General features: G+C 39.2%; 1 protein-coding gene across 1 annotated transcript in view; it reads right to left on the bottom strand.

Moving 5' to 3' along the window:
* Positions 1-20,787, bottom strand: part of MYRFL (myelin regulatory factor like) — a 50,246-nt gene that overhangs the window by 10,486 nt on the left and 18,973 nt on the right. The window contains exons 7-19 of the mRNA XM_086610659.1: positions 18,081-18,276; positions 17,285-17,361; positions 16,205-16,315; positions 15,566-15,656; positions 9,892-10,092; positions 9,394-9,502; positions 8,868-8,977; positions 5,340-5,503; positions 4,684-4,747; positions 3,451-3,536; positions 2,610-2,681; positions 2,447-2,490; positions 2,154-2,318 (exon numbers count right to left, since the gene is read on the bottom strand). Of these exons, the coding sequence (XP_086466785.1) occupies positions 2,154-2,318; positions 2,447-2,490; positions 2,610-2,681; positions 3,451-3,536; positions 4,684-4,747; positions 5,340-5,503; positions 8,868-8,977; positions 9,394-9,502; positions 9,892-10,092; positions 15,566-15,656; positions 16,205-16,315; positions 17,285-17,361; positions 18,081-18,276 (1,490 nt within the window). The remainder of the gene's footprint in view (positions 1-2,153; positions 2,319-2,446; positions 2,491-2,609; positions 2,682-3,450; positions 3,537-4,683; positions 4,748-5,339; positions 5,504-8,867; positions 8,978-9,393; positions 9,503-9,891; positions 10,093-15,565; positions 15,657-16,204; positions 16,316-17,284; positions 17,362-18,080; positions 18,277-20,787) is intronic.

Below are 20,787 nucleotides of genomic sequence, written 5' to 3'. Positions count from 1 at the left end.
TGCAAGAGATTAGGATCTACACTGAATGGACTCAGAAGTAGCCTGCACCCACAGAATTCAGGTATCGCATGGTAGAACAGTAAAAGGTCTGTTCAAATATCACAGAATCATAGAATGGCATAGGCTGGAAGGGACCTCAGAGATCATCTAATCGAACCTCCCTGTCATGGGCAGGGACGCCTCTCAACTAGACCAGGCTACTCAAGGCACCGTCCAACCTGGCCTTGAACACCTCCAGAGAGGGGGCATCCACAACTTCTCTGGGCAATTTATTCCAAAGTCTTACCACCTTTGTGCTGAAGAATTTCTTCCTAAGATCTAATCTAAATCTGTTCTCCTTCAACATAAACCCATTTCCCCTTGTCCTATCAGTGGACACTCTTGTAAAAAGTCCCTCCCCAGCCTTCCTGTAAGTTCCCTTCAGGTATTGGAAGGCAGCTATTAGGTCCCCCTGAAGTCTTCTCTTTTCAAGGCTGAACAATCCCAGCTCCCGCAACCTGTCCTCGTAGCAGAGGTGCTCCAGCCCCTGGTCATCTTTGTGGCCCTCCTCTGAACACGCTCCATATGAACTCCTAAATCAGCATTTAATTCAATTGTAATTTCAAATAGTTTTATCTTCCCATGAATCAAATTAATCAGCTGATTCTAAAATATCCACTGGTTATCTTGATTATTCCCCGTATTTAAACCTTGCTTTTTGTTCTGAAAACATTTTCCTTTTCATTTATCTTGGCTACAGCCACATTAAGCAGCTTGTTCGTTTTCCTTCTGTTTGAATCTCATATTGACATAGTTACCTTCCGTCTGGGGATATATTCAGCTTCATTAAACTGAAACCTTTCAGTAGCTTGTGTACTGTGCTTATTTTTCACTCTTGGATCCACCTTTAATGCTATTTGGAGCATAAGACCTTGAGAAGGCAATGCTTTGTGTTTATTCTTATTTTCTCTTTTCACTTAATATCAAAAGCAGCCAACTGGGGATAGAAGGTTTTCGTATTTCATTTTCATCCATCTACAGTTCCCTCATTTGTAAATGAAATTAATGTCTTTTTAATTAACCAACACATTTTCAGGCTTCAGAGCAATACAAATCACTAAGGTATGACCTCTTGAAAGCACTATATTGAGCTACATCTGCCACAGGGCCTCCTGCAGCACTAATCACAAGAACCACAATGACCACTTCCACCCAGCTTGTCTGCAGATGACAGCACATTGCAGTATAAAGAATGGTCAGTGGGTGAATCCCACTGGAACAGTTCATGTGGTAAGAGTATCACAGCAATTGGCAATGACTGCCCTGGCAGACTTTTGTACATCAGACACTGAACTGCATGTGTCTCCAGTTTCACCTCAACTTGTCAACTGTGGTTGGGGCGAGAATTGTTCCCAAGGCCAAGAAAGGAAGAGTATGAACGCTGGGTTTAGTAATACTAGCACTTGCTTCTAGACATTGACAAAGTTAGATTCTGGGAAAAAGGAATACAGATTCCAACAACTTGTACATACCTTTATGTATAAACTCTTTCTTATAAAAATTATCAAAGTTGTAAACAATACATAGACTCATATATTACACATGTAGCATCTGGCAGACAATATTGAAGAAGAATTCATTCCAGTAAAAGAAATTTATATCTTAGAGCTATGCCTTCAAATAACATTTCTCTACTCAAAAGCCCTGTCTGAATAAGCAGAGTTTTAATTCTAAGTTTTGTGTTTTCTGGCAGTTAAATTTCTATCTCTGTCCACAGAAAAGTTGCAGTATCACCACACTGTGACACCATTAAGTGATTTGTTTTTTTTTTTTTATAAATGCTAATTCACCCTCCACTACCCTCAGTCAACTCCTGGCCAACTGTAGCCAAAGGTTAATTAAAGGGATTAGTGACTTTCTGGTTCATATAAAATCATTTACCATGAATGGTCAGGAAGAAGAGTGACACCTGACAAAACATCTTAGGGCCCAGAACTCTTAAAGGTAACCAGGCTAGATTTTTCAAAAACGTATTGACTGCAGTGATGATTAGTTACATCAAGAGTTTTGAAATCCTCTGGACTAGGCACTTTTGTAGGAAGCTCACTACCTTTAAAGATTCTTGTCCCTTCCCCTACACTCTTCATATAGTCTTTATTCAAATGGCAACTTACGTTTCTCCTTTGCATTGGTTTCCTCATAACTTAGAGATTTGACTTTTGGTTGATGAATTGGACAGCAATAGACCTTGTCACAAGGCAAAATGTCACAAAAATTCACTTCAGGGATCTTGCTGATAGGTTGTGTGCTCTGAGAAATTGTGCTTTCCCCCGGCAATGCTAAAGGAAAAAAGAAAAAAAAAAAAAAAGACATAATTCTCACTAGTGCTGTGTGTCTGTTGGCATTTTGTAATAGCAGAGAAATTGAAAGCCTGTTACATGTATGCAGACCAGCAGAAATACAGTACCTGCTGTAGTGGTAGGAGAGAGTACAACAGAACTTGAGGTACCGCTAATGAAGAAAAAGAAAAACAATTCATTAAGAAATGAACATCAGAGTCGTGGACCAAAACAGATCGGTCCACAATCTATTACTAATTCTAATTTACTAACACTAATTCAACTACTTGCCTGTAAATCGGATGTTTTTCAAAACGTCTGTCATGAATGCTAAGTAAATATAGGGTCCATATTGTCAAAGCACTGTAGGAAGAGAATTATTCTGTAGATTTACATCTATCTTTTATGTAACATGATATGAATAATACCTTGACAGCACCTTATAGTAACATACAAGTTAACTATCTGATCACTACCCCTTTAGGGGGAAAAATCTTGACTGAATGTAATGGTTTAGGTCCCATACTTGTATACAGCTAAATTCAACACAAAGTATCATCAGTTTTCCGTGGTAAACAGAATCACAATGCCAGTTCAGAGTAGTCAGTTCACAGAGAGATTGTAAGCCACGTTTTTTGGGACTGGAAACAGAGAATAACAATTTCAGAAGTGTGGAGCGTACTTTGCTTTCCACAAGTCCAATATCACAAGTTAAACTTTCAGAGTCACAAGACTGCCCACCATATTGGGAATGAGTCCAGCTCCATTTCACACAACAGAATCACTCTGTACATCAGAAATTGTACTTAGGCACAGAATGATTGCATAAAACTTGCCATCTCATAAGTTCAGCTTTGGACCTGCAGCATAAGCCACCAAGACACATTCAAGGTGCACCACACATTGTGACATAGACAGAGATTAGCTGTGCAGGTACCACATCAGTATCTCACTTTTCTAAAATGATTACACTTTTACAATATTACCAGGCATAGTCACTGTTACTTTTAATACATTGTGTTCTTTAAGTAGGAAGGGTGAGAAGAAGAAAAAAATTGCAATCTTCTTTCTGATGAGATAACTAGAAAAGGGAAGGGATAAACAAGTCAACTTGTTGATAATTAACTGTTACCATAGTGTCATAATAGCAACCAAAGCTATTACAGTCACCCAGAAAATCTTCATGGAGCAAGAGTCTTTCTTCTTTGACAAACAAACCTAGGGAAAAAAAAAAGTTTAAGTGGTACATAACCAAGCTGCTACTAGTAGATTAAGAAACACTGCACTAATCCGACTTAAGTTAACAGGTTTTTTTCAGAGGAACCATACAAGTCGTCCTTACATAGGGGTCAATGTCTAAAGAGAAAATCTTAATGAAAGGCTTCCTGAAACTGTGAGTGCACTGCACACTGTTGACAGTCTGGGAACACAAACATTGCACAGGAAGAAAGGATGGATAAAAATAACAGCTCCTTCTCTTTTCTTCCTGCCATTTTTCATAGTCTTGAAGTATTTCAAAATCAAACTAAGAACTCAGTGAGCACTGGTCACAACTAAAAGATGACCAGCTTTCAGCATATGCTCAGATCAGGTTAAACCTGTACTTCTGTTCTAAGTACAGAAGAAAGGCACTTTCCAAACAAGTAGGATGATCTTAGATGATGGAGCATTTGATTGTCGTTATGGAATAAAGAACATTTGACCTATTATTTTATCTTGCTCTTTGGTACTGGCAAAAGCAAGGTAGGCAAATGAGCATTGGTTTGTCTTAAAGAACAGGACTTAGCAGCCTAGGAAAACTGTCTTGAAAAACGTCAACATATATTCCCTAACTCATTGAATCCCCATGAAAAGGGGTCTCCTCTTTCTATACCAGGATATAAGCAAAAGGAAGTAATTCAGCAATAGCAACAACATCCTATCCAGGTCTTAACCACCTGAGAGACAGCATTAGCCAGTACAAAACAGGAGATGCTAACTGCAAACCACTCATCCAAAGAAAGCTGAGGAAGAATTATCACTGTGCAGACTTCCAAACCGAAACCTGCATTCCTGCATAAGGCTGCAGTACACTATGTGAGCACACCTACAGGCTCAACAATTCTCTCCTGCTGAGGTCTCCTCCTTTGCACCATTACACAGTATGGATCTACTCTCACACACAGAACGTATAGGCAAGAAGTGGAAGTGTCTTATCTGTATTTTCTATCTCAGCACAGTTAGTTTTCAAGATTCTAGCATGAAACTAGATAATTCTGGCTAAGGAATTTGATTCTATATTTAGAAGCATGAATGCTTTCACCAATATTTCAGCACTTACAAAAACTATCTCATAGGCACATTTCGTATAATTAATTCTACTCACCTTGCTGGATTTTAGCAGAACTGATTTTTTTGATGGCAAAAGACTAGTAGCTCGACTATACCTGCTGTAAGAGACAAGATCTCTTTAACATTCAAATGTTTCAGCAACTAATAAATGAAAAAGAGACATTTACAATAGGTGTAAATGTCACTTGTTTTTGCAATTTTAACATTTAAAAAGAGAAAGGCAGAAGTGTCATCAGATTCATTTTAAAGAACAAAGGCCTCCAGTTAACTCATTCGGGTGAATGCTATTAAATGCTACATTTGATTTCAAAGAAAACTTAGGGAAATGGTTTAGAAATAGGAAACGTCCATCACTTCCACTGAAGCACTAATAAAGATTCTTTCTTGCAGAAGAAGCAGTGCACATTTCTCTTAGCATCACCTTCCAAGCTCTGGGGCTGTAACTAGACATAATCTACCCTTGCTTTATGTAACTGAAGCAATTGCAAAAATCACTGAAATTTTACAGCCATTCCAAATACTAGTTTTGTCAGTGAGTTATAAAATATGATAAATTTGCAATTTTTGCACAAATTAAATGCTGGAAATGAGCTGAACTCCACTGTCAAGCAAAATTGGTTTGCATCTCTGTGGTAGAACACACTTCACCAATTTCTGTGACAACTATTAGAGAACATTCTAGAGAGGTACCTGACTTTGCTCTCTTCACTGACCGTTGACTTTAAACTGCTCATCCTTTTCAGCCTGGCCAGTTTCCTATTCCACTGTTCCAATTCTTCTATCCTGACTTCAAGATTGTTGGTTAGCTTACAAAGCTGCTTTACAGCACCAACATTCTCCATAAAGATCTGATCCTGAGAAGCAAAACAATGAAAAAAATAGATACAGTATATTCATCAATCAGATGTAACAAGCAGTAACGAGTACAGAATTCACCTATGTAAGGACACATCGAATACTTAAAATGCAAGCACGAGTTATCTCACTGTAAATGGGACCCACTTTATGACTATAAAACCCTTTTGCTAGATGGTAAAAATTGCTTATGGTCAATTTGCAGTAAATTGAAAATGAAGACTTGCAGAAAAATTTGAAGAAGCTAAAGGGCTTTGTAGGCCAAGAATTTAAACTATATCTTACCTTCATACTGTGTTAAATTTTAAACCTTTAACACTGTCACAACAGGCATCTACTACTAGATTTGTAGTGCTGCAGCTGAACATAGATTTCAGAATCCGTTAGCAAAATGTACATCCAACCATCTATCTACAGGATTGACAAACCTGGCTCAGACAAGCCAGAGTTGCTGTCCATGTTGTACACATAACGTGAATCCCATAGGAATCAGTGAGACAGGGAAAGATCCAAACCAGACATAAAGCTGTGATGGCATGATATTTTGTTCTCCCCTTTAACCTCTCGAGCCTTTTACAGGAGCCCTGTAAGTTTTAATATCATGATCAGCTCCTCAGCTAACACAGTTCAGACATCCTCCATTTAATCCATCTGAATTTTTTACCCAGGAAAAGCCACTTATTGTTCTACCCACTGCTTATTATCTAGGTAACAATCTGCTGCTGGAGATGCCCTCACTACAACCATCCAGGTAATAAGAATTTTATCCATTTCTGAGTCAAAAATTGTTACTGATCCACTGCAGGAGCACAGTAACAGCATACTTTCTTTGCTGTGTTGGAAAGAACAGCTTTCTCATACTAATGTACAACCAGACTGATGCCATTAAACTTTGGATGAAGCTATTACTGCAGTTAATGATGCTAAGTGTTCCAGTCCAGCCAAGTCATGCAGAAGTAAGGCAAAAGCGGAGTTTTGCTTTTCATGTTGTAAATGCCACGTGCACCTTTCTTTTAAAGGTGACTGCATTCCACAAAAACAGACAGTATTTTGTATAAACAGAACCAGAGCACAGATATCGGTGGTCAGCTGTAAACTTCTCTACTGCCAGAAGATCAACAGCTTGTTTAATTAAAAAGTTACTTCAAAATAACCTCCTGTGCCTAGAACTGTGAAACCATTTATGCGGTCGCTTGTCCTCATATCAATGATATGCAGCAGTTGCCCCTTCCATTCTCTTCAAATTATGGATAAATCTCTTCTAGGTGGCTTCAAGTAGCTAAGAAGATGGCTTGTCTGGCAAAATCAAGGAATACTTTCTTTGGGAAAAAAAGACTGATGAGAGTTTTACTGCCTCACTGATTACAAACTACTGAGCACAGTGGGGTTGAGAAGGTAAGAAAGATTCTTGTCCCAAAATAGCAAATTTCTACATGGTTGAGAAATTTCTCTAGAAAGTAGCAGAGCCTGGTTCAAATGTGTGATGCAATCAATTTTAATTTTACAGAGTTCAACAACGTCAAACAGGTGACTGACAAAGAGACACAACCAAACCAGTCAATATCCTGCTTATCTGGAACTAAACTTGGAAGGTGAGATAACAAAATTCAAGGCCTCATCACCTGCCTAAAGTGAAAGCAAAGATATGAAGCACTGCCCATTTACTAGTCAAGGTGTTGAGCTATTCTGGAGTTGGGAGCTCCAGATACGTAAAGCAGATATTCCACCTGAGACATCAGATGTCCCAAAGCTCTGAATTCAATATACATCTTAAACTGTTAGACATAGGTGTCTCCTGCTGCTGTCTCTCCAAAAGTCACAGAATTGACATTCACATGCTCTGCCACAGGTGTTAGGAGAAAGAGGAGAAAGCACAGATTGCACTGCAGTTGCTTACCTAACTGTATTAAAACAATGTCAAAGTGATTGTGAAGTGAGCTCAGACCTAGCCAAGTGGCAAAAAAAAAGTTAAGTAGTAAATAAGCCATTGCTATAACAAATCATTGCTGCTTGGGCCACATCCGTGTCACCCTGCAAAGTGCAGTAGGCTTTCTCCATTTGCTAGGTCACATCCCTGGAGCACATCCTAGCAAAGCAGTTTTGTGGGAGGTTAAAAATGCAAATGATGCTGCAGCTGTCACACAATGTAACAGGAAGGGCTAAAGGGCAAAATGAACCTAACGTCACTAACGTCACTGCCCTTCTGTGACCATCTAAAAATCAGCTACAGGCTGGAACCCTGACCAAATACAGCAAACTTTCTCAAAGTCTCATTTTCAACAGTACCTCTAGAAAGTGCTCTTTCCACAGCTTTATTCGAAGTGTCTAATTTATGCTTCCTTTCTATGGAATACAGCCTAGCAGATTTAACCCACTAATTTAAATTATATGTGGCCTATTAAAGAAGACAAGTGAAATGCAATATTTCTTACAGATACTTTCTCCAAGTTTGGTGGCGTAAACTTGTGTTTTCTACAGAATAACGAAAGCATGCATGATTATAATGAATACAGGATCGTGTTCATGACATCAACCAGCCAAGACAAGGTTGCTATTCTGTAAAATCTCCCTCTTCCCATCATCGACTATAAGCGGGAAAAAGCTGGGAACTGGTCCTTGACCTGCAGTGAATCAGCACACAACAGAGGGGCCGCTCTGAGCAACGTTCTGGAGAAGGACTATCTGCAGTCACGTGTGAGTGGACTCTCTGACTGACAGTCCCTTGCAGTCCTATTTCTATAGGAACAGAGGAAGAGAGCACAAGACAATAGACTAAAGCATTGTTTCTGACCTATGAGCATGGTAATTACTTTGTGTGCCATAAACATTTTATAGTATATGATTTTGAAGCTATTAATAAGGATTTCATATGGCCAAAGAAAGCCTTCCCACAGAGCTAGCGTCTGTAATTGGTATGAAGTGATTACACCAGGATTAGAGTAAGGAAGTTTTTACTTAACAGATAAAACACCATCATTGCTTAATTCACTTCTGGAACACTTAATTAACTTAAACACAGAAGAATGTCTTGGAGTCCCACTTGTTGGACCAGTGCTATGAAGTCACTATCCACCTTTATTCAGCAAAGTGTGTTTTTTTTTCTTTTCTCTTTCATTGTATGTTTATTTATTACTATAACAAGATTTTAATGTAAATACTTTTTGTGGTTAAAATATTCTGCCATTTAGTAACATCTGGTGGTTCAGTGTTTCTCAATGATTTGCCAAATACTATTTTTGTAAACACATGTGCAGGCCTACATCTTTGTATAAAGCATAGTGTGTGTTTATAGCTCCATATACCAAAGGGCTAAATATGAAATAGTCTAAATGCACACCTCCACTTCCTCTCTCAAGATCATACCTTGTCAACCATGAGGAAGTTTTCTATTTTTTCTCCATCATTACAAGCAACATCTCCAACTTCTCTAACAGCTTGAGGTAAAAGCTCCTTCACTTCCTGGGCTATTATTCCTGTTCAGAAGATAACAGAAACTACAGTCAGGAAACACAGTGGCATACCACTGACCGTGGCTGTGTGCTTTAATCGAGGTTGTCACTTTTTTTTTTTCCATTCCACAGAAAATAAACAGAAACCTTCAGAAGTCCCATTTCTCTGCAATAAAAACAAAATTATTTGTGTTCGCATACTTCATTCTCATTAAACCTCTGGAAAAATAACCTCCTGTCTTTGAAAATTGAACCTGAAGTTGGAAAACTCCCAGAAATACTCAATTTTGGCATTTCTATATCATAAGAGAAAGAGAGCAAAGTGTGCAATTGTAGTATCTTAAGAAATGAGGATGAAATAGCAAGGTGTTAAAAGGCGTTATGGCATTATGAACAACAGTGGAAGTTAATGAAAAATGGGAACAGAGCTGACTAAATACCTGTTTCATGGATATTTTTTATTCCCATAACAGATGCAAATTCAGGCTTGTAGTCATACTCCACCAGCCTCATTTGTGTTATTCTTCTCAACTGCTCATTCGTATCGACCTAGTTGGACAAATACCAAGATTCATATATTGAAACATTAAGAACGGTCATGGCATCTAAGACATCACTGAGATAGCAACAAGCCTGACACGGCCACTTGGCCAACCTTCACATGAAAATATATGGACAATCTTCCCGTTCCCAATTAGCAGAGTGCTATTTGTATTGCCAGCTACCCTTCAGCTCTCATTTACACATGTATCTGCAGCTTCTATGGTCAGCCTCTTCCAAGGTCCATAGGCAATGGCCCTGCAGAGCACATTGGTACACCTGATTTCTTTAGGATAGCACTTCAGCACACCCAGGATAAAAAAGCTGCTTCACATGTCAGAACAATGATCCACACACGTGCTGTGGTGCAAATGCCCTAAATACTCCACAGCCCTCACCTCCTGGATATTCTGTTTTGCTCGGCTGTCAGATGGGTGCATGACTCTGCCCATAACTTTTGCATTTCCGCAGACAACCAGTGCTTCATCTGGTGCATCTGTGTTAATTCCTACTCGACCATGATAGAATATAGTCTCTGGAACATGTCCTCGCTGCCACAGTATATCACTGTCATTCTCAAACTGCCCTGGGTTAGATGCCTGGAAGAAAAAATTATGTTTAAAGACATAGTATAGCATAGATGTACTGTTCCTTATTCCATTAGGAATTCAGGGAAAATAAAATGCCAAATCTTTAAATAGTATTCAAGAGCTTTTCTAACACACAAACAGAAGAAAACAGAGTCATTTCTGAGTGTTTCTGCTCATACAGCATTGGCCTCATTGCTTTTTCCCCTTGAATTCTATTTTATTATCACCTGTGATGGTTTGATGTAGGGGGGTTCTGGTGGCAGGAGAGGGGATTTGTTCCCTGTGACTTCCCTGGTTTTGGAGCCGGGTCAGACCCAGTTCTGGCCACCGGATCGGGCTCCCATCCCCCTCGAGGTTGAGCCAATTATCGCCTCTGCGAATTGCCCTATTTAAGTCAGGACAAAGGAACTGGAAAAGGTGCTTTGTCCGGGAGTGAGGAGAGAGGAGGAGGGCACTGACCCCGCTTCCCGGCTCCCGGCCGGGGCCTGCCCATGCCAGGCCAGGCCTGTCACTGAGAATGGCGGCGGCAGAGCCGCCGAGGGAATTCAGGGAGTGCCCCGCTCCTGGGGTGCCCGCTGGGCTGAGTTCACCCAGAGAGGACTGAGATCTGAGAGAAATGGCCACACTGACACCAGGTCAGTGAAGATGGAACGGGACGAGGTGTGCCGGAGCTGAGTTTCCCCTGCAACTGGTGGCGAGATGGCAGGCGGCAGCCATGGCAGTCTTGGTGGAGCAGAGACCCACTCGCAGCCCGTGGAGAAGCCCACATCGGAGAAGAGATGCCTGAGCCTGAGGATGGTCGTGAAGCATGGGATGCACAACAAGGTAGAGAGGCATCTAGAGTCCATGGGACGACCCATGCTGGAGTGAGTGTCAACAGCTCCCTAAGAATCCAAGACTGTGGTAAAGCCCACACTGGAGCAATCCGATGGGGAAGGATTGCATCCTGTGGGGTAGGACTCACTCTGGAGAAGTCTGTGGATTTTCCCTTGTGAGTAGGGGATCCACTGGAGGAAGGGAAAAAGGGTGTAAGGACTCCTCCTCCTTTAAGAAAGGAGCGGCAGTAACAGCATGGGATGAACTGACCTGCACTCCCCCATTCCCTGTCCCCCTGCACTGCTGGAGGAGGAGGTAGAGCTGGGAAGAAAAAGGAAAAGGGGGGAGGCGAGGCGGGGGGAAGGTGTTGTGTTTAAGATCTGGCTTTGTTTCTTTTTATCCTCTCAAGTAACCGGTTTTGTTTCCCTTTGTCCTTTTAAGTAACCGTTAATAAATTGCTTTGCTTTAAGAAAGACGAGTCTGTTCTGCCCGGGACCATGGTTGGTGGGTGCTCCCTCTGTTCTTGTCTTGACCCTCAGTCCCTTTATTACATTTTCTCCTCTCCACTTTACTGGGGAAGGAGTGAGAGAGTGGCTGTGTGGAGTTTAGTTGCTGGATCGGCCTAAACCGCGACATCATCGTAAGCTAAATTATCAATGTCCAAAGCTTTCTGAATTTTAACTTTCACATTGTGCCACATAATTATTTATTTACCAGCAAATTTTAGCTGAGGCTGGAAATCAGAAAGGAAGAATTTAACATGTTTTAAATGTTAAAATTTAACATTTTTTTAACGTGTTTTGGCCATATTATTTTTTTTCCTTTTACATGCTGTTTCACAAACTTTTCCAGCATGCATTGAAAGCCTGTGCTGAACAGGTCAGAGGTGATCTTGGCCTGCATTCACAGGTCCTGTTCTCCTGAAGTAGATCCTCCAAATGATAAATGGCATGTATTGCAGGTTTCTAGAAATAACTATTTAAAGCAAGAAAGTTGAAAAAAGAAACCCAATTGCATTACCTAAATGGTAAATTACAAATGTAATTGTAAAGCATTTGTGGAAAGGACCCATTTTGTTCTCTGTTTACGCAATAGCTAGTACAGTGGAGCCTTGCTCCAGAACAAGAATATGAAAACAAGGAGAAGGAGGGGAGGCAGGAAGGGGGTAGCGAGACTGCCCCTACACATGCTCCCTTTTCACAATCATCAAAACATCTGCTGAGGAGCCATCACCATGGAGGAGGTTAGGTTTTGTAGGGCTGAGGTTTACTTTTCAGGCTCATTCTATTTCCTGCAACCATTTTGCAGCAATGTCAGATAGACAATCACCTCAGCACAACTGAAGCAATGGAGAACTGTGACACAGGGGGAGGAAAGGCAATCAAACTATACCCCAGGGCTATAGGTTAATGTACATTTCTGGCAGCAGAACCAGTGTAGGCAGACCATATCACTCCATCAACCATCTCCACCTGACAGCCCTCAATTCTGCTGATACACCGACATAGATGACAATGGAGGAACCAGTCTGACTTAAAATTAACCAAGCACAAAAATTAGACTTCTTTTTAACACAGATCAGTCTCCATTCCTGTTCATTGCAGGGCCCTGGAAAAACAGTTGCACCAGCATGGCTGAGGAAGAGTGTGGGAACAGTAGCAAGAAGTCTGATAGGAGCATAAATGAGTCAAGCACTGTTCATTCAGTGCTGCCGCAAAATGAAATGCCCAACAAACTATGGCCCAGGAAATACTTGTGTCTTTGTGGGCATTTCTACAACAAAACACCACAAAAAAATCAAGTCATTAAATCAAAAGTCTTTTGACATTCTGAGGAGCTTAAGTCTTACTAATACGCCCCCAAAACAAAATGGAATAATGAGATATTTTTCATTTGTTTGTGTTTTTGGACCAGTAGAAAACACTGCTTAATGAAATGGGCAGGAACAAATTAACTTTCTAACAGTAACTTCTGCAAGTCACAGCTACCAAATGAATTTTGCTTTTACTTAGCAGATGAGATACTGAGGTATAAATTACATTCAAAATCTGTTTGCCAGGTTCCAGAGACCTATGAAGTCTAAAAATAGCAGTTGCTGAAGAGGTGACCATCTGGAAAAACAAATAATTACTACTATCTAGTTAACTAAACACCATTTTCACTGAGGGATCACAAAACAAGCATATTCATAAGTTCGCTAAAATCCTCTGTAATGTTTAAAATTAACTCATATTCAAATTTCACGTCAAGGAAATAGGGTCATTCAAGAAACACCAAAAAAAAAAAACGGAGTGTGTATAATTAGAAAAAGAATTTTGTTTTAAGAATTTATTTTGTCATGTTATTTTCATTGAACTTTGAATTCAGGCTTTAAAACTTGAATCTGAACAAAAGTATGACCACAATTAGAAGTTTGTACTCGTTTAAAGAAGTCAGGTTTTCACAAGGCTTTGCCATCTACAATGCATGGTGCTGGGCACTTATCACTGTTTGTCACAATTAGAGCATGATCTGATATGCCACTACTCAGCTGGTAGTTTTGTTGCGTTATGCTTGAGTGTATAAAGGGCCAGAACACGAGTTGCTTTCTCTCACAGTACATTCGCACAGCTTTGCCTCTTTAAGGCAACCAGTGGCTGGCTCACTGTACCCTGCCACTCAAGCCCTGTCAGACATCTGGAAAATTACTTTTTTTTTTTTTTCTTTCCAGCTTTCCTGTTGACATTTTCACCACTTCAAATCACAGCCTCTTGATCCTTCTGCTTTTCTGCTTTCTTTTTTCTTTGTCTGGAATAGTGGCCAGGTTTGCAAAATCTCATTCCCTAGATTCCTATTAAAAAATTGTCTCACATACATCAAAGGAGCTCTCTTCATTGAAATTTCAAAAGAAACATTAAAAATGACAGAAAAATGTAAATTTCTGAATCTTACACAAAAATATAGATATTATAAGGTAACAATAACCCCAAGGATGAGTCAAATGTGAAAATTCAACAGCCTTCCCAAATTAGTAAAGAGATTATATTTGTGACACTGCTAGATGCAGAAAGAGAAATTCAGACGAAAGCAGTACTGAGGAAATTAATGGACAAAAAAGGAAAAAAAAAAAAACACCTATATATGCAGGAACGATACAAACACAATGCTTCAGTGTCCTGAAATAAAAGAATCCACAGCAATAGCCAGGATGACAAACTTTTCAGTAGAGCAGAAAACTACTGAACTCTGAACATGACTTTCAAAGCCCTTTCACAGCTCTACCCAGAAAGGAGCTCTCGGCCATATTGTCCTCCAAAAACCTAACCGTAATTGCAGGAAGAGGGTTTATGGCACAAGAGGACATAAAGTTATGGCCCAGACAAAAAAGGAGCCAGGTGTGAAACCATCTGAAAGCCATCGTCTCCCTTTGGCAGGTCCCATGTAACACCGCGCTTACTGGGAATTTGTGCTTTTGCTCTCTCCGAACTCTAACGCTAAACCAGGCTGTGATCAGAAGCCTGGGCAGACAACGTGCTGCCAAAAAGGACCCAAGCAATGGCATACAAAAAACGATGCCAGGACTAAAAGCTTTTGACAGCCCTCACCTTTCTGTAGGAGCCCCTTCCCAGCCACGCTTCTTATACTAGAGCTCTTGGTGTTATTTGACTCTAAAACAAAACACTAAGCCTATTCCTCACCATAAGCCGAGGACGAGAAAGGCTCCATGCAAACAATAGAAAGCTTCTTGATCGGCCCACAGGAAAAAGTTCACTGGACTGCAATCTTCTGGAGGTCCTCACCATCCTTTGCAGACCCACCATGTGGCACCTATGCATTTCCTATTTTTCTAAGCCCTAAACATAATCTTCACCCTAGAAATAATCATAACCCTAGACTCTGACCGATTCAAACTTTAAACACCAGCTACTGGTCACACAAAGAAGACGTCAGGACTGAAAGTTTTTGGTAGCCCCCACCTGCCCCTGGCAGCTCCCTCACAACCCCACTCATGCTGGGGCTCTGTGCTTTCTCGCTCTTCTAAACCTAACCCTCCATAGCTCCTGTTACAGTAGAGCTCCGGGTTTTTTCTTTCTTCCAATTTGAACTCTAACTGTAGGCTAAAGCTGAGTACTAAAAGGAAAACTTTACATGGATCGGGGGACTGAAAAGTAATGGTCATGAGGAAGAGAGACCAATTCTTCCTTTTTCTATTTTGAAACCTATATGACAACCACCAAACTAAGAGCTGGGACACTCTGGAAACACACTGGAAAGAGGCAGCTATGGGTCTTAATCTTCCTAGAACTGCTTGATCTTCTTTCCTTGCAATTTTTTTCCTTCTCTTCTTCCTTTGAAAATTAAGCATCTAGCCAATGAAAGCATTAACCAAATTCCTGGCAAGTGCAGGGAATTGTTTCACCTCAAAGAAAAAACAATCTGGAAAAAATCAACGTATTTTGTATTGGAATGCACAACAAGTTTTCTTATTAAATTCTTCTATAGTTAGTTCTACTTTTAACATTTTTAAATCCTGATAAATAAAAGATAACAACATACTCATACAATATGCAACCGTAATTTTTTTTCCTCAATATTTTATACTCAAGAATTACGCCCCCCATAGCCTCCTGTCATTATCAAAACAGTAAATACTTTTCACATGAAAGCAATATAAATTTCTACCTACCCTCACAATGATCTTTTCAGAGACATTTGCAGACAATAGGTAGAACTGGTCCTGAGAGACAGCATACAGTCCAACCACCAGCATGAAGTACCTAATTTGAAATTGATTTAATCAAGACAACAATTGAAGTAATGTCTTCTCACAGAAAAAAAAAACAAAAAAAACCAAAAACGTTTTAAATACAACTGCTATTATTGATGCATATAAAGATAGCCAGAACATTTTTTTTAAAGTATTTATGTTACAATATGAAAGAAAAAGTATTTCCTTCAGTCTCAAGTCACTGAAAATGAACAAAGATTACAGTAATTTGGACAAATCTAAATAACGAAGACTCTTTCTTACTCAGAAGAAAATGACCATCATTTGATTTTTTGGCTTCCTGATTTTATAGGCCATCATTCCAGCTACGATTTCCTGAAATGATCTCTAACCATGAGGATGAGGTATTTTCTTTTATTCCTGTATAATTCTGTGACTAGAAGAGAAGCCTTTAAGCAGATAGCAAGTATCACAGAATTTGAAATAAAATCACAGATTTAGCAATGCTGAGATTTTTCACAAACATCAGCTCCATTCTAAAGTAGACCATCTCTTTTCTGCTTCACACACACACAGGCCGACTAGCTACAGCAATACCTTTGGTCAGGATTAGGTTTCCCCTTTTTTCTCATATTATTTGCTGTTGTTTCACTGAAATGCAACCTTCCCAGTGTTACTTTAGTTATCTGGTCCCCTGGCAGATCAACTCTGAAACAGAAAAGGAAACAAGATCAGGGAAATAAAGCATTTGGAGATCTACCTGGCTCAAGCTAGATTTTTTTTTTATTTCACCTACACCTAATTTGTATGTCTGGAAGTATAAAATATACATCTATGTCTCAAATACATACTGGCACTGCTCCTGTTAAGTGAAAAATAATACAAAGAAAGAGTTTGCATGGAGAAAACCAAAGTCCACCAACTGCGTTCTCATCTGGGATAACTGAAAACTACACCATCATCAACCATGAAACAATTTACACCCAGAATCTATTCTTCAGTATGCAAAAGGAAGAAAAATGTCATGACAGAGCTAATTTAGTGAAAATTGAGCTCTTTTGACAAGCTCAAAGTTCATTTTTCCAGCCTATGTGTTGCAGCCTTTATCTCAGCACTGTCCTGTCGAACTCGACACTGTCTTATCTTTTTCTGTTTTAAGGCTTATTTCATTATTTATAGAGAACAGAACAGCTCCAACATAAGACACTTATGCCAGAAGAACAAACATTGATTCTGCCAGTGAGTTAAGATGCAGATGAATGGCTGAGAGTTCCAGGGAGAAGGCACACGTATGTTTCTAGCAGAGGCACTCCCCCTCAAAAGCACTGCAAATACATCTCATGCCCATGTAGAACAGGAACATTACTGACATTTTGTAAGATAGGAAAAGCATCTGCCATACAGCTCTAAACACCATACAACAGTGTTACTAGCTGAATATAAATAATTGGGGTAGGCATACTTAACATATTTGTAAAGCTGCTGAAAATTTTCCTTAATGATGGGAGACCAGGTATATACCACTGCTGTGATTCTATGTGCCCATCCAGAACGGAATTTGTATAAAGATCAGGAAACTGGCTTAAAGCTACTACAAGTTCCCAAGAAACAGCTAGTTCACATTTCAGACCAATCACGTATTGAAATAAAATGGAATGATTTTCTCAAATTTCTTACTTAACAGGATGGAAAGTTTTTTTGCTTCGATCTGACTGAGACTGTTCGATAGCAATTGTTTGATTTGGAGCTTCCACCTATAAAGACAAAAGAATTTTCAAAAATGACAGGAATATTAAATTTTCAAACACATAAAATATGAAATAGAAAATAATAAGCGGTAGTAACTGCCTTGTAAAACAGCTACATGGATTTTTTTTAAATAACTGAATTTTGGTAGTAAGTAAAAAACCTTGTAAAATCTTTCAGAAATATTAAAATTTCTTACTACTTCTGTAAAGGCAAGCTTGTGGAGCCATAGCAGCTGGGAAGAATTTGGTTCTTAAAATGAAAATGGAAAATCTGGCCAGAAGTAATGAGGAAGTTTTGTTATTTTCTACACGTGAACTCTTCAGGAAAAACAGATTGGATTCTTTTTCTTTGCTTTGTGAATTGTTTTTTTCAAGACATCTTTCTGACCAATGGTTAGACTGGGCACCTACACACCAGCTGACACCCCTACACTGTCCACAGTGGGAACAAAATTTCAGCCAGAGAGGGAAGTCAGTGAAACCATGGCAAACAGGCAAACGTGACATCTTTCAAACATATATCAGCACAAGCATGCATAAAACATCGCTTTTTTTTCAAAAGACTTCCACACAGAAATCACTAGTAACTTAAAAGAGTTCTCTTTTGTGAGTTCTTGGTCAAAAATGACTAAGAAAAGAGTTCATTGCAATTATTTATCTCATTCTATGGATAATTACATACTAACTTATTAAAAGTAATAATCACAAAGAGGAAAAATACTTGCCTTTATTCCAAAAGCTTTCAAGTAAAACTTTTCTATTGGTTTCCCCCCCAGCTGAGTTTTGACGTATTTTGGATGTCCAGTGATTCTAATATGGACTGTGATTTGGAAATGATTCTTCTTCTGGCACACAAAGGCATCATCTGTTGTTGAAAAATTAAATCCTTTATCTGTGACAATATGATATCCTACAGCAGGTCTACAAAAACAAGAAGAAAGAATTGCAACTTTAAGTACAGGCATATTTGAGTGACATCTTGAGTTCCTATTTTTTATGTGATCTGAAAATCCATTTGATTTTTACTGGCAAAATGGGAGCCAAAATACATCTTTGCAATCATCAGTTCTACCAGTATTTTCTTCTTAGCCTCTTAGAGGTCTAAAAATGAAAATGCATATAAAACATACTGTAACTCTAGTCTGGAAATTGGAGGTGGAGAAGTTTACATAATCCTCACTTACAAATGTCATATAAAGGAACTCTGTGCACCTAAAAGCACAACCAAACCTTTTCGTGTATTCAAGCATTCATTATAACATTGCTATAGACAACAGAGCTAAACAAGTGCTGCAGACAACAACATGCTAATGAGCCAGCAAGACTCCCTAGTTTGTTCCTGAATTCCCACACCAAGTGCTTCTGCAGAAGCTGCTGGGATTCAAATAAGGCTTTATTCAAGCTAGAAGAAAAGCTATCGATAGTGACCCTCCGCTGGATGACTATAAAACTCCTTTATAATGATGTTGTCCATCCTACTCCAACTAAGGAAACTGTTCGATTTATTCAAAGGGCTAATCTGTCATCCAAAGAGAAAAAGTATTCTGTCCTTATCATTCACAGCAAACAAGGAAAGGTATCAAAAGATCTTTCTAAAAGAGCCAATGAACTCGCCATCCCAGCAATGTTTCAGTCCTCTGATTTCAACGATGGATAATTCTGAAATAATAGGACTACATGGCAAAGTTCTCTTATATGGGCCTCAGCTTTTCTTGCTAATGAAAGTTTGATAATGATGATCATATCTGATGCTACTGAGAACCTCTCATTAACACAATTACTGAAAATGGCTTTTAGAACTCATCCATTTGTTTGCACATCATTAGTTGGAAAAATCAAAATGTACAGACTTTACAAGAAATGTACAGGCTTTATTATCTTTTTATAAATTATGAACAAAAGGCCCCTTTCAAACAATCACTGATTGTCTGGGACAGGGAATAAAGAGAAAATTATAACTACTTCAAAACTACTAAGTCATACGTTAATTCACATTTAAAATTGTAATTGTCTACAATCTCCTCAAACCATCATTATTAAAGAAGCAAAACTTCAGTTTCTTCCTACAATTGGTAATTCTTTTTATTTATGTAGGAAATGTGTGTATTTCATAGTAGGGAAAGGAGTCATTTTTCAGATTTTAGTGTGAAACAACTTCACTAGCTGATATTCTTGAAGCAATTTCAGACTATTTGCTTACAGGCAGGCAAGCAGATTGTTAAGCAGAAGTACAAATTTCCATTTCTCCAAGGTAAATTGTTTGGAACAAGGAAAGAGGAATTTCATGTTTATAATTTTCCAAGTAAGTCATTTACAGCAATTGAGACCAAATACATATTTTGATCTTATCACACAAAAAATGGTCAGTCTTACCAAACAATACAGTAAAATTTGGAAGAACTTTTAGGTAGCAAAGGATATCTCTGACACACAAGTGTCCCTGCTAGAAATACACTTCAAATTCCTTTTTCTATTCAGAATTTGAATCTTCAGACGACATCTTTGGAACCGAGTCACTTCAATGACAACAGTAATGGGGCAAGGGGCTAAGAAAGTGCCAAGCAGACAAAATGCTGGGCATTATTAATGATAGAGTAACCTTTTCTAATGAATCTACCTCAGCTAACAGCATTTTGTTGTGAAAATGAAATAATCAAAAGGTTAAAATACAGGATGAATAAACCAGAAAATAATAATTAACCTGAGAAATGCCCTCAAAGTGAGCACAGCAGTTTCAAGGTACAGGACCAATCCGTTTACAATGTGCAGGGATAAGCACAGGACTTGTGTGAGGCTAACAGAATACAGAATCACAACTCAGAAAAATCTGTGTGCATAATTACAGTGCACCTTGGAACAAAGGCATTGCCATTGACCTCACTTAAAAGTAACACTGGCTTCCTCTGCAAATAATATCTCAAGCCCCTTCCACAGTAATCGTAACAGTACATGTGTTTGGATGCTTTAATGTCCAGCATCACATTGTCTTTGTTGATACAAGCCACCAAGAAATGAGAGTCTGGAACCTCAATTTTAAGTGTACGAGAACCAACGAGTAATTGGGTAGTGGCAGAAGAGCAATCTCCCATCATCAGCTCACAGCTCTCATGTAGCCATTGACTGAAAACGTAACAGGAGTTGGAAGCCAGTTCCATGTAGAGTGATAACTCACATCACAAACACAGATGAAAGGCCCATCCAGCTCCCAAGGAGTGGAAAGGTGTGGACACTGAGCTGTCTGCTCTCTTGTCATGTCAATACCTTAGGAGAAGGGCTGTGTGGGACGCAGTAAGGTGTGTACTGCCCTTATCACACTGTGCACAAACAGGGAACATCAGCGTCCAGCAATGACACTGATACACTCCAAATTCCCATGAGTGCTTCTAGCAGGCTGGGCTAGAGGAACGTTAAAATTTACTATGCTATTTAAGT

The sequence above is a fragment of the Tauraco erythrolophus genome, chromosome 4 (genome assembly GCF_009769465.1).
Source record: "Tauraco erythrolophus isolate bTauEry1 chromosome 4, bTauEry1.pri, whole genome shotgun sequence".
Lineage (NCBI taxonomy): Eukaryota > Metazoa > Chordata > Aves > Musophagiformes > Musophagidae > Tauraco > Tauraco erythrolophus.
The sequence above is the reverse complement of the archived record's forward strand: the minus strand, read 5'-3'. Positions and strand labels throughout refer to the sequence as shown.